This window comes from Lolium rigidum, chromosome 5 (assembly GCF_022539505.1).
Source record: "Lolium rigidum isolate FL_2022 chromosome 5, APGP_CSIRO_Lrig_0.1, whole genome shotgun sequence".
Taxonomy (NCBI): domain Eukaryota; kingdom Viridiplantae; phylum Streptophyta; class Magnoliopsida; order Poales; family Poaceae; genus Lolium; species Lolium rigidum.
The window spans coordinates 254,617,665-254,638,727 of NC_061512.1; the positions used below are offsets into that span (position 1 = coordinate 254,617,665).

General features: G+C 45.0%; 1 protein-coding gene across 1 annotated transcript; it reads left to right on the forward strand.

Annotated features, from left to right (window-relative positions):
• Positions 1 to 16,674: 16,674 nt before the first annotated feature.
• LOC124652195 (bZIP transcription factor 23-like) lies at positions 16,675 to 17,580 on the forward strand. The gene is made up of 2 exons (XM_047191212.1): positions 16,675 to 17,181; positions 17,337 to 17,580. The coding sequence occupies exons 1-2, from the start codon at positions 16,675 to 16,677 to the stop codon at positions 17,406 to 17,408; spliced, it is 579 nt and encodes a 192-aa protein (XP_047047168.1). The 3' UTR covers positions 17,409 to 17,580.
• Positions 17,581 to 21,063: the final 3,483 nt, after the last annotated feature.

The following is a 21,063-nucleotide window of genomic DNA, read 5'->3' on the forward strand; positions in this document are numbered from 1 at the left end:
GACTCAACAATAAAGTAGAAGATAGGCCCTTCGCAGAGGGAAGCATTGATTACTATATTGTGCTAGAGCTTTTCATTTTGAAAACAAGAAACAATTTTGTCAACGGTAGTAATAAAGCATATGTGTTATGTATAATATATCTTATAAGTTGCAAGCCTCATGCATAGTATACTAATAGTGCTCGCACCTTGTCCTAATTAGCTTGGATTAACATGGATTATCATTGCATAGCATATGTTTCAACCAAGTGTCACAAAGGGGTACCTCTATGCCGCACTGTACAAAGGTCTAAGGAGAAAGTTCGCATTGGATTTCTCGCTTTTGATTATTCTCAACTTAGACATCCATACCGGGACAACATAGACAACGAGATAATGGACTCCTCTTTAATGCATAAGTATTCAACAACGAGTTAATATTCTCATAAGAGATTGAGGATTAGTTGTCCAAAGCTGAAACTTCCACCATGAATCATGGCTTTAGTTAGCGGCCCAATGTTCTTCTCTAACAATATGCATACTCAAACCATTTGATCATGAAAATCGCCCTTACTTCAGACAAGATGAACATGCATAGCAACTCACATGATATTCAACAAAGGTAAAAGAGTTGATGGCGTCCCCAGAAACATGGTTACCGCTCAACAAGCAACTTATTAAGATGTAAGACACATAAGTACATATTCTTCACCACAATAGTTTTTAAGGCTATTTGTCCCATGAGCTATATATTGCAAAGGAAAAGAATAGAAATTTTAAAGGTAGCACTCAAGTAATGTACTTTGGAATGGCGGAGAAATACCATGTGGTAGGTAGGTATGGTGGACACAAATGGCATGGTTATTGGCTCAAGGATTTGGATGCATGAGAAGAATTTCTCTCAATACAAGGCTAGGCTAGCAAGGTTGTTTGAAGCAAACTCAAGTATAAAAGGTGCAGCAAAGCTCACATATGAACATATTGTAACTATTATAAGACTTTACATTGTCTCCTTGTTGTTCAAACACCTCAACCGAGAAAATATCTAGACTCTAGAGATCAATCATGCAAACCAAATTTTAACAAGCTCTATGTAGTTCTTCATTAATGGGTACAAGGTACATGATGCAAGAGCTTAAACATGATCTATATGAGCACAACAATTGCCAAGTATCACATTATTCAAGACATTAAACCATTTACCACATGCGGCATTTTCCGTTTCGAACCATATAACAATGAATGAAATAGTCCAACTTTCGCAATGAACATTAAAGATAAAGCTAAGAACACATGTGTTCATACGAAACAACGAGAGCGTCTCTCTCCCACACAAAGAATGCTAGGATCCGATCTTATTCAAACAGAAACAAAAACAAAAACAAACAGACGCTCCAAGTAAAGCACATAAGATGTGACGGAATAATAATATAGTTTCACTAGAGGAATCTGATAAGTTGTCGATGAAGAAGGGATGCCTTGGGCATCCACAAGCTTAGACGCTTGAGTCTTCTTAAAATATGCAGGGATGAACCACGGGGGCATCCCCAAGCTTTGACTTTTCACTCTTCTTGATCATATTGTATCATCCTCCTCTCTTGACCCTTGAAAACTTCCTCCACACCAAACTTGAAACAAACTCATTAGAGGGTCAGTGCATAATTCATATATTCAGAGGTGACATAATCATTCTTAACACTTCTGGACATTGCACTAAGCTACTGAAAGTTAATGGAACAAAGAAATCCATCAAATATAGCAAAACAGGCAATGCGAAATAAAAGGTAGAATTTGTCAAAACAGAACAGTTCGTAAAGACGAATTTTAAAGTGGCACCAGACTTTCTCAGATGAAAATTCCCATATTGAATGAAAGTTGCGTACATATCTGAGGATCACGCACGTAAATTGGCAGATTTTTATGAGTTACCTACAGAGAGGCATATCGAAATTCGTGACAGCAAGAAATCTGTTTCTGCGCAGCAATCCAAATCTAGTATTGGCTTTACTATCAAAGACTTTACTTGGCACAACAATGCAATAAAATAAAGATAAGGAGAGGTTGCTACAGTAATAACAACTTCCAAGACTCAAATATAAAACAAAAGTGCAGAAGTAAAATAATGGGTTGTCTCCCATAAGCGCTTTTGTTTAACGCCTTTCAGCTAGGCGCAGAAAGTGTGAATCAAGTAACATCAAGAGACGAAGCATCAACATCATAATTTGTTCTAATAATAGAATCATAAGGTAACTTCATTCTCTTTCTAGGGAAGTGTTCCATACCTTTCTTGAGAGGAAATTGATATTTAATATTACCTTCCTTCATATCAATGGTGGCACCAACGAGTTCGAAGAAAAGGTCTTCCCAATATAATGGGACAGGATGCATTGCATTCAATATCCAAGACAACAAAATCAACGGGGACAAGGTTATTGTTAACCATAATACGAACATTATCAATCCTCCCCAAAGGTTTCTTTATAGCATTATCAACAAGATTAACATCCAAATAACAATTTTCCAATGGTGGCAAGTCAAGCATATCATAGATTTTCTTAGGCATAACAGAAATACTTGCACCAAGATCACATAAAGCATTACAATCAAAATCATTGACCCTCATATTAATGATGGGCTCCCAACCATCTTCCAACTTCCTAGGAATAGAGGTTTCAAGTTTTAGTTTCTCCTCTCTAGCTTTTATGAGAGCATTTGTAATATGTTTTGTAAAGGCCAAATTTATAGCACTAGTATTGGGACTTTTAGCAAGTTTTTGTAAGAACTTTATAACTTCAGAGATGTGACAATCATAAAAATCTAAACCATTATGATCTACAGCAATGGGATCATTGTCCCCAATATTTTGAAAAATTTCAGCAGTTTTAGCAGTTTCAGGTAATTTTGCACGCTTTGCACTAGGAGTAGAAACATTGCCAACACCAATTATTTTACCATTTATAGTAGGAGGTGTAGCAACATGTGAATCATTAACATTACTAGCGGTGGTAATAGTTCAAACTTTAGCTACATTATTCTCTTTAGCTAGTTTTTCATTTTCTTCTCTTTCTCACCTAGCATGCAATTCAGCCATCAATCTAATATTTTCATTAATTCTAACTTGGATGGCATTTGCTGTAGTAACAATTTTATTATCAATATCCTTATTATGCATAACTTTCAATTTTAAAAGATCAACATCAGAGGCAAGTCTATCAACCTTAGAAGCAAGAATATCAATTTTATCAAGCTTTTCTTCAACGATTTGTTAAAAGCAGTTTGTGTACTAATAAATTCTTTAAGCATGGCTTCAAGACCAGGGGGTACATTCCTATTATTGTTGTAAGAATTCCCATAAGGATTACCATAACCATTACCATTAGCAGAAGGATATGGCCTATAGTTGTTACCAGAATTATTCCTATAAGCATTGTTGTTGAAATTATTATTTTTAATGAAATTCACATCAACATGTTCTTCTTGGGCAACCAATGAAGCTAAAGGAATATTATTAGGATCAACATTAGATCTACCATTCACAAGCATAGACATAATAGCATCAATCTTATCACTCAAGGAGGAGGTTTCCTCAACAGAATTTACCTTCTTACCTTGTGGAGCCCTTTCAGTGAGCCATTCAGAGTAATTTATCATCATATCATCAAGAAGCTTTGTTGCCGCCCCCAAAGTGATGGACATAAAGGTACCTCCAGCAGCTGAATCCAATAGGTTCCGCGAAGAAAAATCCAATCTCGCATAAAAGGTTTGGATGATCATCCAAGTAGTTAGTCCATGGGTTGGGCAATTCTTTACCAAAGATTTCATTCTCTCCCATGCTTGAGCAACATGTTCATTATCTAATTGCTTAAAATTCATTATGCTACTTCTCAAAGATATAATTTTAGCGGGAGGATAATATCTACCGCTAAAATTCATTATCTAATTGCTTAAAATTCATTATCTAATTGCTTAAAATTCATTATGCTACTTCTCAAAGCATCCTTACATTTAGTCCATGAATCAATACTATTTCTAGGCAGAGATAGCAACCAATCTTTAGCTCTTCCTCTTAAGGAGAAAGGAAACAATTTCAATTTTATAATGTCACCATCTACATCCTTATACTTTTGCATTTCACATAGTTCAACAAAATTATTAAGATGGGCAGCAGCATCATCGGAACTAACACCGAGAAAATTGCTCTCTCATAACAAGATTCGGTAAAGCAGGTTTAATTTCAAAGAATTCTGCTGTAGTAGCAGGTGGAGCAATAGGTGTGCATAAGAAATCATTATTATTTGTGCTAGTGAAGTCACACAACTTAGTATTCTCAATAGTACCCATTTTAGCAGTAGTAAATAAAGTAAACTAGATAAAGTAAATGCAAGTAACTAATTTTTTTGTGTTTTTGATATAAGAGAACAAGACAGTAAATAAAGTAAAACTAGCAACTAATTTTTTTGTGTTTTGTTTAAGTGCAGCAAACAAAGTAGTAAATAAAGTAAAACCAGGCAAGACAAAAACAAAGTAAAGAGATTGGAAGTGGGAGACTCCCCTTGCAGCGTGTCTTGATCTCCCCGGCAACGGCGCCAGAAAAAGAGCTTGATGCGTGCAGTCGACACGTCCGTTGGGAACCCCAAGAGGAAGGTGTGATGCGTACAGTAGCAAGTTTTCCCTCAGAAAGAAACCAAGGTTTATCGAACCAGTAGGAGCCAAGAAGCACGTTGAAGGTTGATGGTGGCGGAGTGTAGTGCGGCGCAACATCAGGGATTTCGGCGCCAACGTGGAACCTGCACAACACAATCACAGAACTTTGCCCCAACGTAACAGTGAGGTTGTCAATCTCACCGGCTTGCTGTAACAAAGGATTAAACGTATTGTGTGGAAGATGATGATTGTTTGCGAAGAACAGTAAAGAACAATTGCGGTAGATTTATTTCAGATGTAAAGAATAGGACCGGGGTCCACGGATCACTAGTGGTGTCTCTCCCATAAGATAAACGGATGTTGGGTGAACAAATTACGGTTGGGCAATTGACAAATAAAGAAGGCATAACAATGCACATACATATATCATGATGAGTACTATGAGATTTAATCGGGGCATTACGACAAAGTACATAGACCGCTATCCAGCATGCATCTATGCCTAAAAAGTCCACCTTCAGGTTATCATCCGAACCCCTTCCAGTATTAAGTTGCAAACAACAGACAATTGCATTAAGTATGGTGCGTAATGTATGATACGTCTCCGATGTATCGATAATTTCTTATGTTCCATACCACATTATTGATGATATCTACATGTTTTATGCATACTTTATGTCATATTTATGCATTTTCCGGCACTAACCTATTAACGAGATGCCGAAGAGCCAGTTGATGTTTTCTGCTGTTTTTGGTTTCAGAAATCCTAGTAAGGAAATATTCTCGGAATTGGACGAAATCAACGCCTAGGGGCATATTTTTCCACGAAGCTTCCAGAAGACCGGAGGACTTACGAAGTGGGGCCACGAGGTGGCCAGACAACAGGGCGGCGCGGCCCAAGCCCTGGCCGCGCCGGCCTGTTGTGTGGGCCCCTCGTGACGCCCCTTTACCTGCCCTTCCGCCTACATATAGTCTTCGTCGCGAAACCCCCGGTACCGAGAGCCACGATACGGAAAACCTTCCGGAGACGCCGCCGCCGCCAATCCCATCTCGGGGGATTCGGGAGATCGCCTCCCGGCACCTCGCCGGAGAGGGGAATCATCTCCCGAAGGACTCTTCACCGCCATGGTCGCCTCCGGAGTGATGAGTGAGTAGTTCACCCCTGGACTATGGGTCCATAGCAGTAGCTAGATGGTCGTCTTCTCCTTATGTGCTTCATTGTCGGATCTTGTGAGCTGCCTAACATGATCAAGATCATCTATCCGTAATGCTATATGTTGTGTTTGTTGGGATCCGATGGATAGAGAATACTATGTTATGTTGATTATCAATCTATTACCTATGTGTTGTTTATGATCTTGCATGCTCTCCGTTATTAGTAGAGGCTCTAGCCAAGTTTTTACTCTTAACTCCAAGAGGGAGTATTTATGCTCGATAGTGGGTTCATGCCTCCATTAAATGCGGGACGAGTGACGAGAAAGTTCTAAGGTTGTGGATGTGCTTGTTGCCACTAGGGATAAAACATTGATGCTATGTCCGAGGATGTAGTTATTGATTACATTACGCACCATACTTAATGCAATTGTCTCGTTGTTTGCAACTTAATACCGGAAGGGGTTCGGATGATAACCTGAAGGTGGACTTTTTAGGCATAGATGCATGTCTGGATAGCGGTCTATGTACTTTGTCGTAATGCCCAATTAAATCTCACAATACTCATCATATCATGTATGTGCATGGTCATGCCCTCTCTATTTGTCAATTGCCCAACTGTAATTTGTTCACCCAACATGCTATTTATCTTATGGGAGAGACACCTCTAGTGAGCTGTGGACCCCGGTCCATTCTTTTACATCGAATACAATCTACTACAATACTTGTTCTCTTGTTTTTCGCAAACAATCATCATCCACACTATACATCTAATCCTTTGTTACTGACAAGCCGGTGAGATTGACAACCTCATCTGTTTCGTTGGGGCAAAGTACTTTGGTTGTGTTGTGCAGGTTCCACGTTGGCGCCGGAATCCCTGGTGTTGCGCCGCACTACATCCCGCCGCCATCAACCTTCGACGTGCTTCTTGACTCCTACTGGTTCGATAACCTTGGTTTCTTACTGAGGCAAAACTTGCTGCTGTGCGCATCACACCTTCCTCTTGGGGTTCCCAACGGACGTGTCATCTACGCGCATCAAGACTGTTTTCTGGCGCCGTTGCCGGGGAGATCAAGACACGCTGCAAGGGGAGTCTCCACAATCCAATCTCTTTACTTTGTTTTGTCTTGCTTTATTTTATTTACTTTCTTTGTTTGCTGCACTTATATCAAAACACAAAAAATTAGTTGCTAGCTTTACTTTATTTACTGTCTTGCACTCTATATCAAAAACACAAAAAAATTAGTTACTTGCATTTATTTTATCTAGTTTGCTTTATTTACTACTGCTAAAATGGGTACTCCTGAAAATACTAAGTTGTGTGACTTCACAACCACAAATAATAATGATTTCTTATGCACACCTATTGCTCCACCTGCTACTACGGCAGAATTCTTTGAAATTAAACACCGCTTTACTGAATCTTGTTATGCGAGAGCAATTTTGCAGTGTTAGTTACGATGATGCTCGCTGCCCATCTCAATAATTTTGTTGAATTGTGTGAAATGCAAAAGTATAAAGATGTAGATGGTGACATTATAAAATTAAAATTGTTTCCTTTCTCATTAAGAGGAAGAGCTAAAGATTGGTTGCTATCTCTGCCTAAGAATATAGTATTGATTCATGGACTAAATGCAAGGATGCTTTTATTGGTAGATATTATCCTCCCGCTAAAATTATATCTTTGAGGAGTAGCATAATGAATTTTAAACAATTGGATAATGAGCATGTTGCACAAGCTTGGGAAAGAATGAAATCTTTGGTTAAAAATTGCCCAACCCATGGACTGACTACTTGGATGATCATCCAAACCTTTATGCAGGACTGAACTTTTCTTCGCGGAACCTATTGGATTCAGCTGTTGGAGGTACCTTTATGTCCATCACTCTTGGTGAGGCAACAAAGCTTCTTGATAATATGATGACAAATTACTCTGAATGGCACGCGGAAAGAGCTCCACAAGGTAAGAAGGTAAATTCTGTTGAAGAAACCTCCTCCTTGAGTGATAAGATTGATGCTATTATGTCTATGCTTGTGAATGGTAGATCTAATGTTGATCCTAATAATGTTCCGTTAGCTTCATTGGTTGCCCAACAAGAACATGTTGATGTAAACTTCATTAAAAATAATAATTTCAACAACAATGCTTATCGGAACAATTCTAGTAATAACTATAGGCCATATCCTTATAATAATGGTAACGGTTATGGTAATTTTTATGGGAATTCTTACAACAATAATAGGAACACACCCCCTGGACTTGAAGCTATGCTTAAAGAATTTATTAGTACACAAACTTCTTTTAACAAATCTGTTGAAGAAAAGCTTGGGAAAATTGATATACTTGCTTCTAAAGTCGATAGTCTTGTTGCTGATGTTGATCTTTTGAAATCGAAAGTTATGCCTAATGAAAATCTTAATAATAAAATTGTTACTACAGCAAATGCCATCCAAGTTAGAATTAATGAGAATATAAGATTGATGGCCGAATTGCATGCTAGGTGGGAAAGAGAAGAAAATGAAAAACTAGCTAAAGAGAAAAATGTAGCTAAAGTTTGGACTATTACCACCACTAGTAATGTTAATGCTCCACATGTTGCTGCACCTCCTACTATCAATATCAAAATAATTGGTGTTGGCAATGTTTCGACTTCTAATGCAAAGCCTGCAAAACTGCCGGAAACTGCTAAAACTGCTGAAACTGCCTGTGATAAAACTGCTGAAATTTTTTCCAACATTGGGGATGATGATCCCATTGCTTTAGATTATAATGGTTTGGATTTTGATGATTGTCACATCTCTGAAGTTATAAAGTTCTTACAAAAACTTGCTAAGAGTCCTAATACTAGTGCTATAAACTTGGCTTTCACAAAACATATTACAAATGCTCTCATAAAAGCTAGAGAAGAGAAACTAGAACGTGAAGCTTCTATTCCTAGGAAGTTAGAGGACGGTTGGGAGCCCATCATTAAGATGAAGGTCAATGACTTTCATCGTAATGCTTTATGTGATCTTGGTGCAAGTATTTCCGTTATGCCTAAGAAAATCTATAATATGCTTGACTTGCCACCATTGAAAAATTGTTATTTGGATGTTAATCTTGCTGATCATTCTACAAAGAAACCTTCGGGGAGAGTTGATAATGTTCGCATTACCGTTAACAATAACCTTGTCCCCGTTGATTTTGTTGTCTTGGATATTGAATGCAATGCATCTTGTCCCATTATATTGGGAAGACCTTTTCTTCGAATCGTTGGAGCTATCATTGATATGAAGGAAGGTAATATTAAATATCAATTTCCTCTCAAGAAAGGTATGGAACACTTCCCTAGAAAGAGAATGAAGTTACCTTTTGATTCTATTATTAGAACAAATTATGATGTTGATACTTCGTATCTTGATAATACTTGATATACACTTTCTGCGCCTAGCTGAAAGACGTTAAAAAAAAGCTTATGGGAGACAACCCATGTTTTTACTACAGTACTTTTGTTTTATATTTGAGTCTTGGAAGTTGTTTACTACTGTAGCAACCTCTCCTTATCTTAGTTTTGTGCATTGTTGTGCCAAGTAAAGTCGTTGATAGTAAGGTTCATACTAGATTTGAATTACTGCGCAGAAACAGATTTCTTTGCTGTCACGAATCTGGGCCTAATTCTCTGTAGGTAACTCAGAAAATTATGCCAATTTACGTGAGTGATCCTCAGATATGTACGCAACTTTCATTCAATTTGATCATTTTCATCTGAGCAAGTCTGGTGCCTCAATAAAATTCGTCTTTACGAACTGTTCTGTTTTGACAGATTCTGCCTTTTATTTCACATTGCTTCTTTCGCTGTGTTGGATGGATTCCTTTGTTCCATTGACTTCCAGTAGCTTTGTGCAATGTCCAGAAGTGTTAAGAATGATTGTGTCACCTCTGAATATGTGAATTTTTGATTATGCACTAACCCTTTAATGAGTTGTTTTGAGTTTGGTGTGGAGGAAGTTTTCAAGGATCAAGAGAGGAGGATGATACAATATGATCAAGGAGAGTGAAAGCTCTAAGCTTGGGGATGCCCCGGTGGTTCACCCCTGCATATTTTAAGAAGACTCAAGCGTCTAAGCTTGGGGATGCCCAAGGCATCCCCTTCTTCATCGACAACATTATCAGGTTCCTCTAGTGAAACTATAATTTTATTCCATCACATCTTATGTGCTTTGCTTGGAGCGTCGGTTTGTTTTTGTTTTTGTTTTTGTTTGAATAAAATGGATCCTAGCATTCATTGTGTGGGAGGGAGACACGCTCCGCTGTTGCATATGGACAAATATGTCCTTAGGCTTTACTCATAATATTCATGGCGAAGGTTTAATCTTCTTCGTTAAATTGTTATATGGTTGGAATCGGGAAATGCTACATGTAGTAATTCTAAAATGTCTTGAATAATTTGATACTTGGAAATTGTTGTGCTCATGTTTAAGCTCTTGCATTATATACTTTGCACCCATTAATGAAGAAATACATAGAGCTTGCTAAAATTTGGTTTGCATATTTGGTCTATCTAAAGTCTAGATAATTTCTAGTATTGAGTTTGAACAACAAGGAAGACGGTGTAGAGTCTTATAATGTTTACAATATGTCTTTTATGTGAGTTTTGCTGCACCGGTTCATCCTTGTGTTTGTTTCAAATAACCTTGCTAGCCTAAACCTTGTATCGAGAGGGAATACTTCTCATGCATCCAAAATCCTTGAGCCAACCACTATGCCATTTGTGTCCACCATACCTACCTACTACATGGTATTTCTCCGCCATTCCAAAGTAAATTGCTTGAGTGCTACCTTTAAAATTTCCATTCTTTACCTTTGCAATATATAGCTCATGGGACAAATAGCCTAAAAAACTATTGTGGTATTGAATATGTACTTATGCACTTTATCTCTTATTAAGTTGCTTGTTGTGCGATAACCATGTTCCTGGGGACGCCATCAACTACTCCTTGTTGAATATCATGTGAGTTGCTATGCATGTTCGTCTTGTCTGAAGTAAGGGAGATTTAGCACTCATTTAATGGTTAGAGCATGCATAATGTTAGAGAAGAACATTGGGCCGCTAACTAAAGCCATGATCCATGGTGGAAGTTTCAATTTTGGACATATATCCTCAATCTCATATGAGAACATTAATTGTTGCTACATGCTTATGCATTAAAGAGGAGTCCATTATTTGTTGTCTATGTTGTCCTGGTATGGATGTCTAAGTTGAGAATAATCAAAAGCGAGAAATCCAATGCGAGCTTTCTCCTTAGACCTTTGTACAGGCGGCATAGAGGTACCCCTTTGTGACACTTGGTTAAAACATGTGTATTGCGATGATAATCCCGGTAATCCGAGCTAATTAGGACAAGGTGCGGGCACTATTAGTATACTATGCATGAGGCTTGCAACTTGTAAGATATAATTTACATAACACATATGCTTTATTACTACCGTTGACAAAATTGTTTCTTGTTTTCAAAACCAAAGCTCTAGCACAAATATAGCAATCAATGCTTCCCTCTGCGAAGGGCCCTTCTTTTTACCTTTTATGTTGAGTCAGTTCACCTATCTCTCTCCACCTCAAGAAGCAAACACTTGTGTGAACTGTGCATTGATTCCTACATACTTGCATATTGCACTTGTTATATTACTTTACATTGACAATATCCATGAGATATACATGTTATAAGTTGAAAGCAACCGCTGAAACTTAATCTTCATTTGTGTTGCTTCAATACCTTTACTTTGATTTATTGCTTTATGAGTTAACTCTTATGCAAGACTTATTGATGCTTGTCTTGAAAGTACTATTCATGAAAAGTCTTTGCTTTATGATTCATTTGTTTACTCATGTCATTACCATTGTTTTGATCGCTGCATTCATTACATATGCTTACAATAGTATGATCAAGGTTATGATGGCATGTCACTCCGGAAATTATCTTTGTTATCGTTTACCGGCTCGGGACGAGCAGGAACTAAGCTTGGGGATGCTGATACGTCTCCGACGTATCGATAATTTCTTATGTTCCATGCCACATTATTGATGATATCTACATGTTTTATGCATACTTTATGTCATATTTATGCATTTTCCGGCACTAACCTATTAACGAGATGCCGAAGAGCCAATTGCTGTTTTCTCGCTGTTTTTGGTTTCAGAAATCCTAGTAAGGAAATATTCTCGGAATTGGACGAAATCAACGCCCAGGGGCCTATTTTTCCACGAAGCTTCCAGAAGACCGGAGGACTTACGAAGTGGGGCCACGAGGTGGCCAGACAACAGGGCGGCACGGCCCAAGCGCTGGCCGCGCCGGCCTGTTGTGTGGGCCCCTCGTGACGCCCCTTTACCTGCCCTTCCGCCTACATATAGTCTTCGTCGCGAAACCCCCAGTACCGAGAGCCACGATACGGAAAAATTTCCAGAGACGCCGCCGCCGCCAATCCCATCTCGGGGGATTCGGGAGATCGCCTCCGGCACCTCGCCGGAGAGGGGAATCATCTCCCGAAGGACTCTTCACCGCCATGGTCGCCTCCGGAGTGATGAGTGAGTAGTTCACCTCCGGACTATGGGTCCATAGCAGTAGCTAGATGGTCGTCTTCTCCTTATGTGCTTCATTGTCGGATCTTGTGAGCTGCCTAACATGATCAAGATCATCTATCCGTAATGCTATATGTTGTGTTTGTTGGGATCCGATGGATAGAGAATACTATGTTATGTTGATTATCAATCTATTACCTATGTGTTGTTTATGATCTTGCATGCTCTCCGTTATTAGTAGAGGCTCGGCCAAGTTTTTACTCTTAACTCCAAGAGGGAGTATTTATGCTCGATAGTGGGTTCATGCCTCCATTAAATGCGGGACGAGTGACGAGAAAGTTCTAAGGTTGTGGATGTGCTTGTTGCCACTAGGGATAAAACATTGATGCTATGTCCGAGGATGTAGTTATTGATTACATTACACACCATACTTAATGCAATTGTCTCGTTGTTTGCAACTTAATACCGGAAGGGGTTCGGATGATAACCTGAAGGTGGACTTTTTAGGCATAGATGCATGTCTGGATAGCGGTCTATGTACTTTGTCGTAATGCCCAATTAAATCTCACAATACTCATCATATCATGTATGTGCATGGTCATGCCCGCTCTATTTGTCAATTGCCCAACTGTAATTTGTTCACCCAACATGCTATTTATCTTATGGGAGAGACACCTCTAGTGAACTGTGGACCCCGGTCCATTCTTTTACATCGAATACAATCTACTACAATACTTGTTCTACTCGTTTTCTCGCAAACAATCATCATCCACACTATACATCTAATCCTTTGTTACAGCAAGCCGGTGAGATTGACAACCTCACTGTTTCGTTGGGGCAAAGTACTTTGGTTGTGTTGTGCAGGTTCCATGTTGGCGCCGGAATCCCTGGTGTTGCGCTGCACTACATCCCGCCGCCATCAACCTTCGACGTGGTTCTTGACTCCTACTGGTTCGATAACCTTGGTTTCTTACTGAGGGAAAACTTGCTGCTGTGCGCATCACACCTTCCTCTTGGGGTTCCCACGGACGTGTCATCTACGCGCATCAATGTAATCAACACAAATATCCTTAGACAAAGCATCGATGTTTTATCCCTAGTGGCAACAACACATCCACAACCTTAGAACTTTCTGTCACTGTCCCAGATTTAATGGAGGCATGAACCCACTATCGAGCATAAATACTCCCTCTTGGAGTCACAAGTATCAACTTGGCCGAGCCTCTACTAGCAACGGAGAGCATGCAAGAACATAAATAACATATATGATAGATTGATAATCAACTTGACATAGTATTCAATATTCATCGGATCCCAACAAACACAACATGAAGGATTACAAATAGATGATCTTGATCATGATAGGCAGCTCACAAGATCTAACATGATAGCACAATGAGGAGAAGAAAACCATCTAGCTACTGCTATGGACCCATAGTCCAGGGGTGGACTACTCACACATCGATCCGGAGGCGATCATGGCGATGAAGAGACCTCCGGGAGATGATTCCCCTCTACGGCAGGGTGCCGGAGGCGATCTCCTGAATCCCCCGAGATGGGATTGGCGGCGGCGGCGTCTCTGGAAGGTTTTCCGTATCGTGGCTCTCGGTACTGGGGGTTTCGCGACGAAGGCTTTAAGTAGGCGGAAGGGCAGGTCAGAGGGCGTCACAGGGGCCCCACACAGCAGGGCCACGTGGGCCCCCTGTTGGCCGCGCCGCCCTACTGTGGCGGCGCCCCGTGGCCCCACTTCGTGACCTCTCCGGTCTTCTGGAAGCTTCGTGGAAAAATAGGACCCTGGGCGTTGATTTCGTCCAATTCCGAGAATATTTCCTTACTAGGATTTCTGAAACCAAAAACAGCAGAAAACGACGAATCGGCTCTTCGGCATCTCGTCAATAGGTTAGTGCCGGAAAATGCATAATAATGACATATAATGTGTATAAAACATGTGAGTATCATCATAAAAGTAGCATGGAACATAAGAAATTATAGATACGTTTGAGACATATCAGCCACCGCTGGGCGACGTTCACCCGCCTGGCGGCAGCTGGCGGCTCAGCCACCTCCGGGTGCCTGTCCAGCCTGTGCCTCTGCGCGAGCCAGAGAGGAGCGCCGAGATCCGACACAAGCGGCAGTACCTGCCGCCGGACCTCCGCGATGATCCCACCTTCGCCGTCGACTCCTACAGCTGGCGCGAAACCGAGGACGATCCGAGGAGGCAGGCGGGCTTCCTCGGCGACCGAGACTCCCCGTTTGAGCGGCCACCGCCGCCTCGTCGTCGAACACGGCAGCCGCCGGCGCCTCGACATGATGACAATGACGATGAGGAATGCGACGCGCTTGCCTACCACAACGAGGAGGCCATGGACGACAGCGACGACTTCGTCGCCTGTATTTTCCACGAATGGCAGGCGGCCATGGTGGAGGGCCAGGAGTTCTACTTCCCGGCGACAATGATCGACTCCGAGATCGAGAGGCTCGGCCTCCTCGTCTCGGAGTTGGACCGACCGGTGCAGTTGCCGCTGCCCCGGTATGCCACTGGTATCATGCCGCCGGATCTCACGGAGGAAGAGGCCCTACACGGGCGCTCCAGAACTCGGCCAACAACCGTCGCCTCCGACTCCACCTCCACCACTCGCGTACAATCCATGGGCGGGTACACCTCCACCTCCACCACCGGCGTGGGCTGCTCCACCTATGTTCCGCCGGTTGCCAACAACGACGAGGAGGAGTAGGCCCAGGCGTTAGTTTTTATATTTTATATTTTCCTTTCTTCACTATGTAAATTATGTTTTTATGTTGAAAAAAGATAAAACCCAAAAAAGAATGCGTTGTGCCGCTGGGGCACCCGACGCAAATGAGGAGTGAAGAGGATGGAGTAACAATGAGTCTATAAGCTAATTAATGAACACATTTATGATACTACTATGATGTTACAGTAACTAGCTATGTTACTCCATCCTAGAGGGGGTTACTACTCTATGTTACTTCCCACTATGACTAGAATAAGGTGGATCAGCGTTGAGTATTCATTATGATTAATGATAAACCGTCGCCTTGGACCAGCACAACAGCACAAATGCATAACGCTTGTGGTCACAGAGATTCACACTATGTTACAAATAACATAGAGTAGTAAATGCACATATTAGTAATTTATGTTACAACCTTTATAGTGGTTAGTAACATCAAAGTAGTGTCATAGATGACATTGATGGACATGGGTACTTAAACCGCCGCTGCGCCCGCTTCTTCTCCCCCACTCCCACGGCCCGCGCCATTACCACTTCACTGAGATCTCGCCATGATAGAGATGAAGCTGCCCAAGTGGATGAAGAAGTCTACCAACGACCAGGAGGCGAAGTCCTTGTTCGCACGCCGCCCTAGGGACTCTCCGCCTCGGTGAACCCTCCGTGCACTTGCCTGCTACCTCCATCCCCACGGCCAGCGCAGTTTGTCGATCCACAAGCGGAGGCGGTGGCGCCACCGATCCCTCCTCTGCAACAATTGATCCGCAACAAGCGGTACGTGTCGGTGTTGGAGGAGCAGTGCGACCCCTCCCGCCACCGCGGCATCTCCCTGCCACACCAGGAGATGCGCCAGGACGCATACCTGCGCGAAGATTTGTATTACGCCATCCTTTGTTGATGAGCGGACTGAATGGCTGGCGCCGTTGGACGCACTGTTTTGGCCGGCCGCACAGCAACACGCAATCTGTGTGCGGGCCAATCCAAACGGATAGAAAGAAACATACCGTTTGTATCGCCGTTTGGGCTGGTCCATAGTTTCATTAGTTCGTGCGCGAATTTGTTCGATCAAGACTGTGCGAGCAGCAACATCCACGCTAGACTTGAAAAGTGGCGACGGTAGAGTTGAATCTTTTCAGTTTGTGCTGAAATGATCTGGTGAATCTTTTCTTTTTCTGTCGATGCGTAAATACAGAGATGTAGCGAATCTAGGATCTAGGAGGAGGTCAGAAAAGCAGCGAGGGAGAGAGGAGCAGCAGCAGAACCAAGCAAGCGTTGCCCCGAGGACGAGGAGGGACACACGGTGGCACGCCATGCCATGTGGGTTGGGACCCGGTGCCATTTGACCAGTGCCGCCTCACGCTCACTCCAGTAGACACTCGACAGTGCCACTCGGCGCGCAGCCACTGGGCACGCTCGACAGAAGCAGCGAGACCATCCCCACCTCCCTCCCCAGCTCCAACAAGCTCACTCAGCAGGCAGCAGCTACTGTAAAAACGAACCAGACCTCCTACTTATTCCCATCTCTGTCTCGGCCAAAAGAGGCAACCCAAGCCGCCGCCCCAAACGCACCCACCGGCCGTCACCCCAGAGACCATGGCCATGGAGGTGGACGAGGACGACGTCTGGGGCGCCGTCGCCACCAGCCCCAGCGTCTCCCCCCCGCCCGACATCTCCACCGCGCGCAGCCTCAACACCCGCCTCCAGCTCCTCGCCGCCTCCGTCCCCCCGTTCCTCCCAGCCATCGTCGCCGTCGGCTCCCCGTTCCACCCCGGCGGCGGCTGCTACCGCAATGTGGCCGCGTCCCCGTCCCCCTCCTTCTTCTCCGCGGCCTCCTCCTTCCCGCGCCTCGCGCCGCTCGACGCCGGCCCGGCCCGCCGCGCGCTGGAGCGCGAGATGTGCCTCGGCCCGCCCCCCGCCGCGGCAGCGGCGCCCGGCCCCAGCGGCGCGGGCCCCGTGGAGCGTCGCAAGAAGCGGATGATCAAGAACCGGGAGTCGGCGTCCCGGTCCCGCGCGCGCAAGCAGGCCCACGTCACCCAGATCGAGACGGAGGTCGTGGAGCTGCGGGAGGCCAACGACCAGCTCCGCGCCAAGTACGACCAGGTACCCCAGAACCCGAATCCAAGATCCTCTCTCCCCTCTTTTTCTTCTTCTCTGCAAAGCATTTCGATCTCCTGCATGCCAAGATCGAGTTTCATCAGCTACTAGTAACTCGCGCGTGTCAATCTCGCTCATCTATCTATTTTCGTTTTCGGCAGCTGAGGGCGGCGGTGGAGGTGTCGGTGCCGGTGAAGAAGACCCTCAAGAGGGTGCTCTCCGCGCCATTCTGATCGACACCCAAGCAGCACCAACTCCAATCGAGCTACCACTACTACCACTCACATAGTAGTACTAGCTAGCGTTGCAGCAGTAGCTCTTTAATTAGCAGCAGCAGCAGCAGCTACTAGCATCGTCCATGTAAATCCACGTGAGGATTTTCTTCTTCCTTTTGCTTCGCTTACTTATGAGGGGCTACTATCCTAGTACTAATATTTTGGTCAGTGGAGAGGATGAGGAGCATCCAGCAGCTTAATCTGTATAGCGCCAGCTGCCATTAGCACTAGCATTAGTATAGTCGTCCAGGTTACGGCCGCCATGCTTCGACCTTGTGGCTTGGCTTGGTGTGTCTTCTCCTGTTATTTTGGTGGAGTGCTACTACTATTATTGCCACCATGCCCTGATGTCCATGTCTCTAGCTTCTTGTCGCATCGCATGGGATTAGGCAGAAAGATGATCTCACTCGCCATCCTGCCTGCACAAATGTGGCAACTATCGCCTCCTGGAACAATGACACTTCGGGTCTGCTTCGTTTGCCGGGGAGAGCGAGCAAGCTAGCTGCCGACCTCCTCCTACTCCTCCTTCTCTCTGCTCTGGTTTCGTTTCCACCGTTGGATGGTGGTCCCTGGACGGACGGACGGACGGCTGAATTTCTCTCTCTTCTTTTGGCACTAGTAATCTTGGCCGGCTTTCATCCGTGTGTGCGTTTTGTGTCCGCCGCGCTTTGTTCGCCCGTCGCCGTCGGAAAGGGACGCCGTCTTTCTATCCGAATAGTCTGCTTGCAAGTCGCCGCAAGGTCGCTCTCCGTCTTCCTCTTTCGACTTAATGCCATGCTCCAAAACAGACCACGGTTGCTTGTTTGTCGCTGCAGACATCCAGGAATTCGGCTGTTTCTTTCACGTGTAAATTGTCTTATTTAACCATGTGTTTTCACTGTTTGCTTGACCACGCCACACTATATAGCACAGACGATCTAGTGGCCTAGCTCCATGGGCCCACGAGTCAGGCTGTGCAGCTGGGGTCATTGAAAAAGATCTGGTCCAAAGAGATAATTTTTTTAGAGAGTCCAAGGAGATAGTTGGCATGCTACGAGGGGTTGCCCGACCCATTTCAGATATGAAAAGTGTCTGTTAACGTTGGATCACGGATAAAAAATTAGCATCGTTTTCTCGTGTATCCGTTTGGGGCGGTTAGCCCTAGTGGCCCGACATAATTTTGTCTAATAGCATTTTTCAATTAATAGAACGAATTTACAATAGTGTCGCAAACTAAATAAAAAAGACTAGAAAATAACCCTAGCTAACAAGGGTCCCGCCATGGCTACCTACTTGTCGGCCGATGAAGACCGGAAGCGCCCAAGGCCACGAAGAGTGCATAAGCTGCCGAGGCGTCGACGACGGTGTTGGTGCGTGAAGAGGCGGCATAGGGGCGGGAGGAGGCGGCGGAGGTGGCAGTGGCTTCCCTTGGGCATGCACGAACGCCCTAGTAGGACGGTGAGGCCATCCCATTGAGGTAGCTGGTCGAGCTCGCTCTGGGCGATGGCCACTTGATGCCCTCCTCCTCCATGAGGTTCGCTGGATGGAGTTCATGGTCGTCGTGGAAGCCATCCTCCAATGCCCCGTGGAATTCGTCTTTGTCCTCCTCGTCATTGCCGTCGAGGCAGACGATGCGCTCCAAGTTGAAGAAGTCCACGTTGCCAAGATAACCCGCACGGCGGTGCATGTAACTCACAGGTTGTGAAGGTAGACCAGTTGTAGGAATCGAGGATGAAGGGCGAATCCTCGCGCAGATCCGGCGGCAGGATGAAGCTGCGGCGACATATCATGAATTGGCGCTCGCGCCTCTCTCACGGCACCAGAGGCACCGGGACACGCCGGGAATTGAGGTACTAGCCACCGCCCGGCAGGCCCGCATCTACCCAAGGAACCGACCGGTTTTCCTCGAACAGCCACTACGTGAAGTCTAGAGGGACATATCGTTGGTTGTGCGTTTTTTCTTCTTATCGGCACGGGATGCCAGCCCTTTCCCGTAGCGACGGCGTTTGCTGTAGGAGGAGGAGTAGCCAAAATGTAGCTGACCTGCTCCTCTTAAAAAGTTCGGGTGTTCCTTCGTCTATAAGGGCATCTCCAGCGACGCGATGCATTTTAGTGTCCGCCACGTTTGCGTCGCGCTGAGGACGCTAAAATGACCGTTTTTGTCCACGCGTCCGTTTGCGTCTAGGGTCTGCTCCAGCGGGACGACGTATTAATTTTTTTTCCTTTTTTTCCTTTTTTTCCCTCTTCTCCATTAATTAAACATAGTTTCAAATATTACATTTTAAAACATGATTTTACACAAACTAACACATAGTTAGGAACATGGTTTACACAAACTAACACATAGTTTGAACCATGGTCGACACAAATATAATTTTTTTTTAAAAAGAAGCCTGTTGTGTTGATTTCCGTATGTTCGCTGCCAAGAAAGAACATTCAAGGGCACACCCAATCACCCAAACTGGAAAATCCAGCGGGAGGAGATGGTTCCCTTGTTGGTTCTACCGATGAGACGAACATCCAGAAACCTCGACTACTGGCTTCGTCTAGCCCGTAGCCAGATTCGCTGCAAAGAAAGAACACTCGACGTTCTAACTATCGGTGTTGGAGCCGGAGTCGTCGGTGTGGTAGTGCCTGCGGCAGGCTGTGTCGTCGAACACCGTGACGATCATCTCGCCGCTCCCCTCGTAGAGGAAGGTGAGCTGGCAGCCGGGCTCGAGCTCGAGGTCACGAGCGAACTTGTCCCACCCCGTGTGAAGGTACATCTTGCCTTGCCCGTCGAACAGGACCTCCACGGTCCAACGGCAGAAGTTGCAGCTGGCCTCCCGTAGCTGCAACTGCGCCGGCTCGACGCCGTCGACGAACTCGGCGAACTTGTCCGGTAGCCGCTTGATGGCGAGTGGGTCGTCGTCGATGCGGAGGAGGAACTCGAGCGGCGCTCCTCCTGCGAGGACGAGGAGGGCGCCGGCGACGGCGAGCGTGGGGCCGTAGGCTGCTCCACCACGGCGGCCCCGCCCCGGCCACGGGGGCGCCCAGGGCCGCGGCCTCGACCGCCTGGCCGGCCACCAGGACCGGCCATGGACTTCCTCGCGGGCTTGGCTGCGTCGCAGGAACACCTAGGCGGCGCTACGGTCGAGCTTTGTGGCGGCTAGGGTTTCTTTGGAGGTGTGGATGAGGAAGTCCATGGCCGCGGGACCCTTTATATAGGCCGGCGGCATGCGGTGGCCGCGGGACGCGTGGCGTCGTCATTAACGTGGTTGGCGGAGGTGGGCGGCCACTCGGCAGCCGAGGCATCGTCGCCATTAACGTGGCGCAGAGTGCCGAAACGACGCAGCGACGCAGTCGCTGACGCGTTTGAGAAGACGCATCGACGCAGGGTCGCTTCCAGGCGGGCCCGACGAAACATCCGCCAGACGCGAGCGAACATTTCCGGACGTCCGCAGAGACGCATTCGAGACGCATATTTGGGCCAAGTTTGCGTCTCGGTGGACGGCCCGATCACTTTGCGTCGCCCCGCTGAAAGTGGTGCCAGACGCATTTCCGACCACGGCGAACAAAAACGGAGCGTCCATTTACGTCGCACCGCTGAAGATGCCCTAATGCCTGGTCGGGAAAATATGGTTGCATCAAGGCA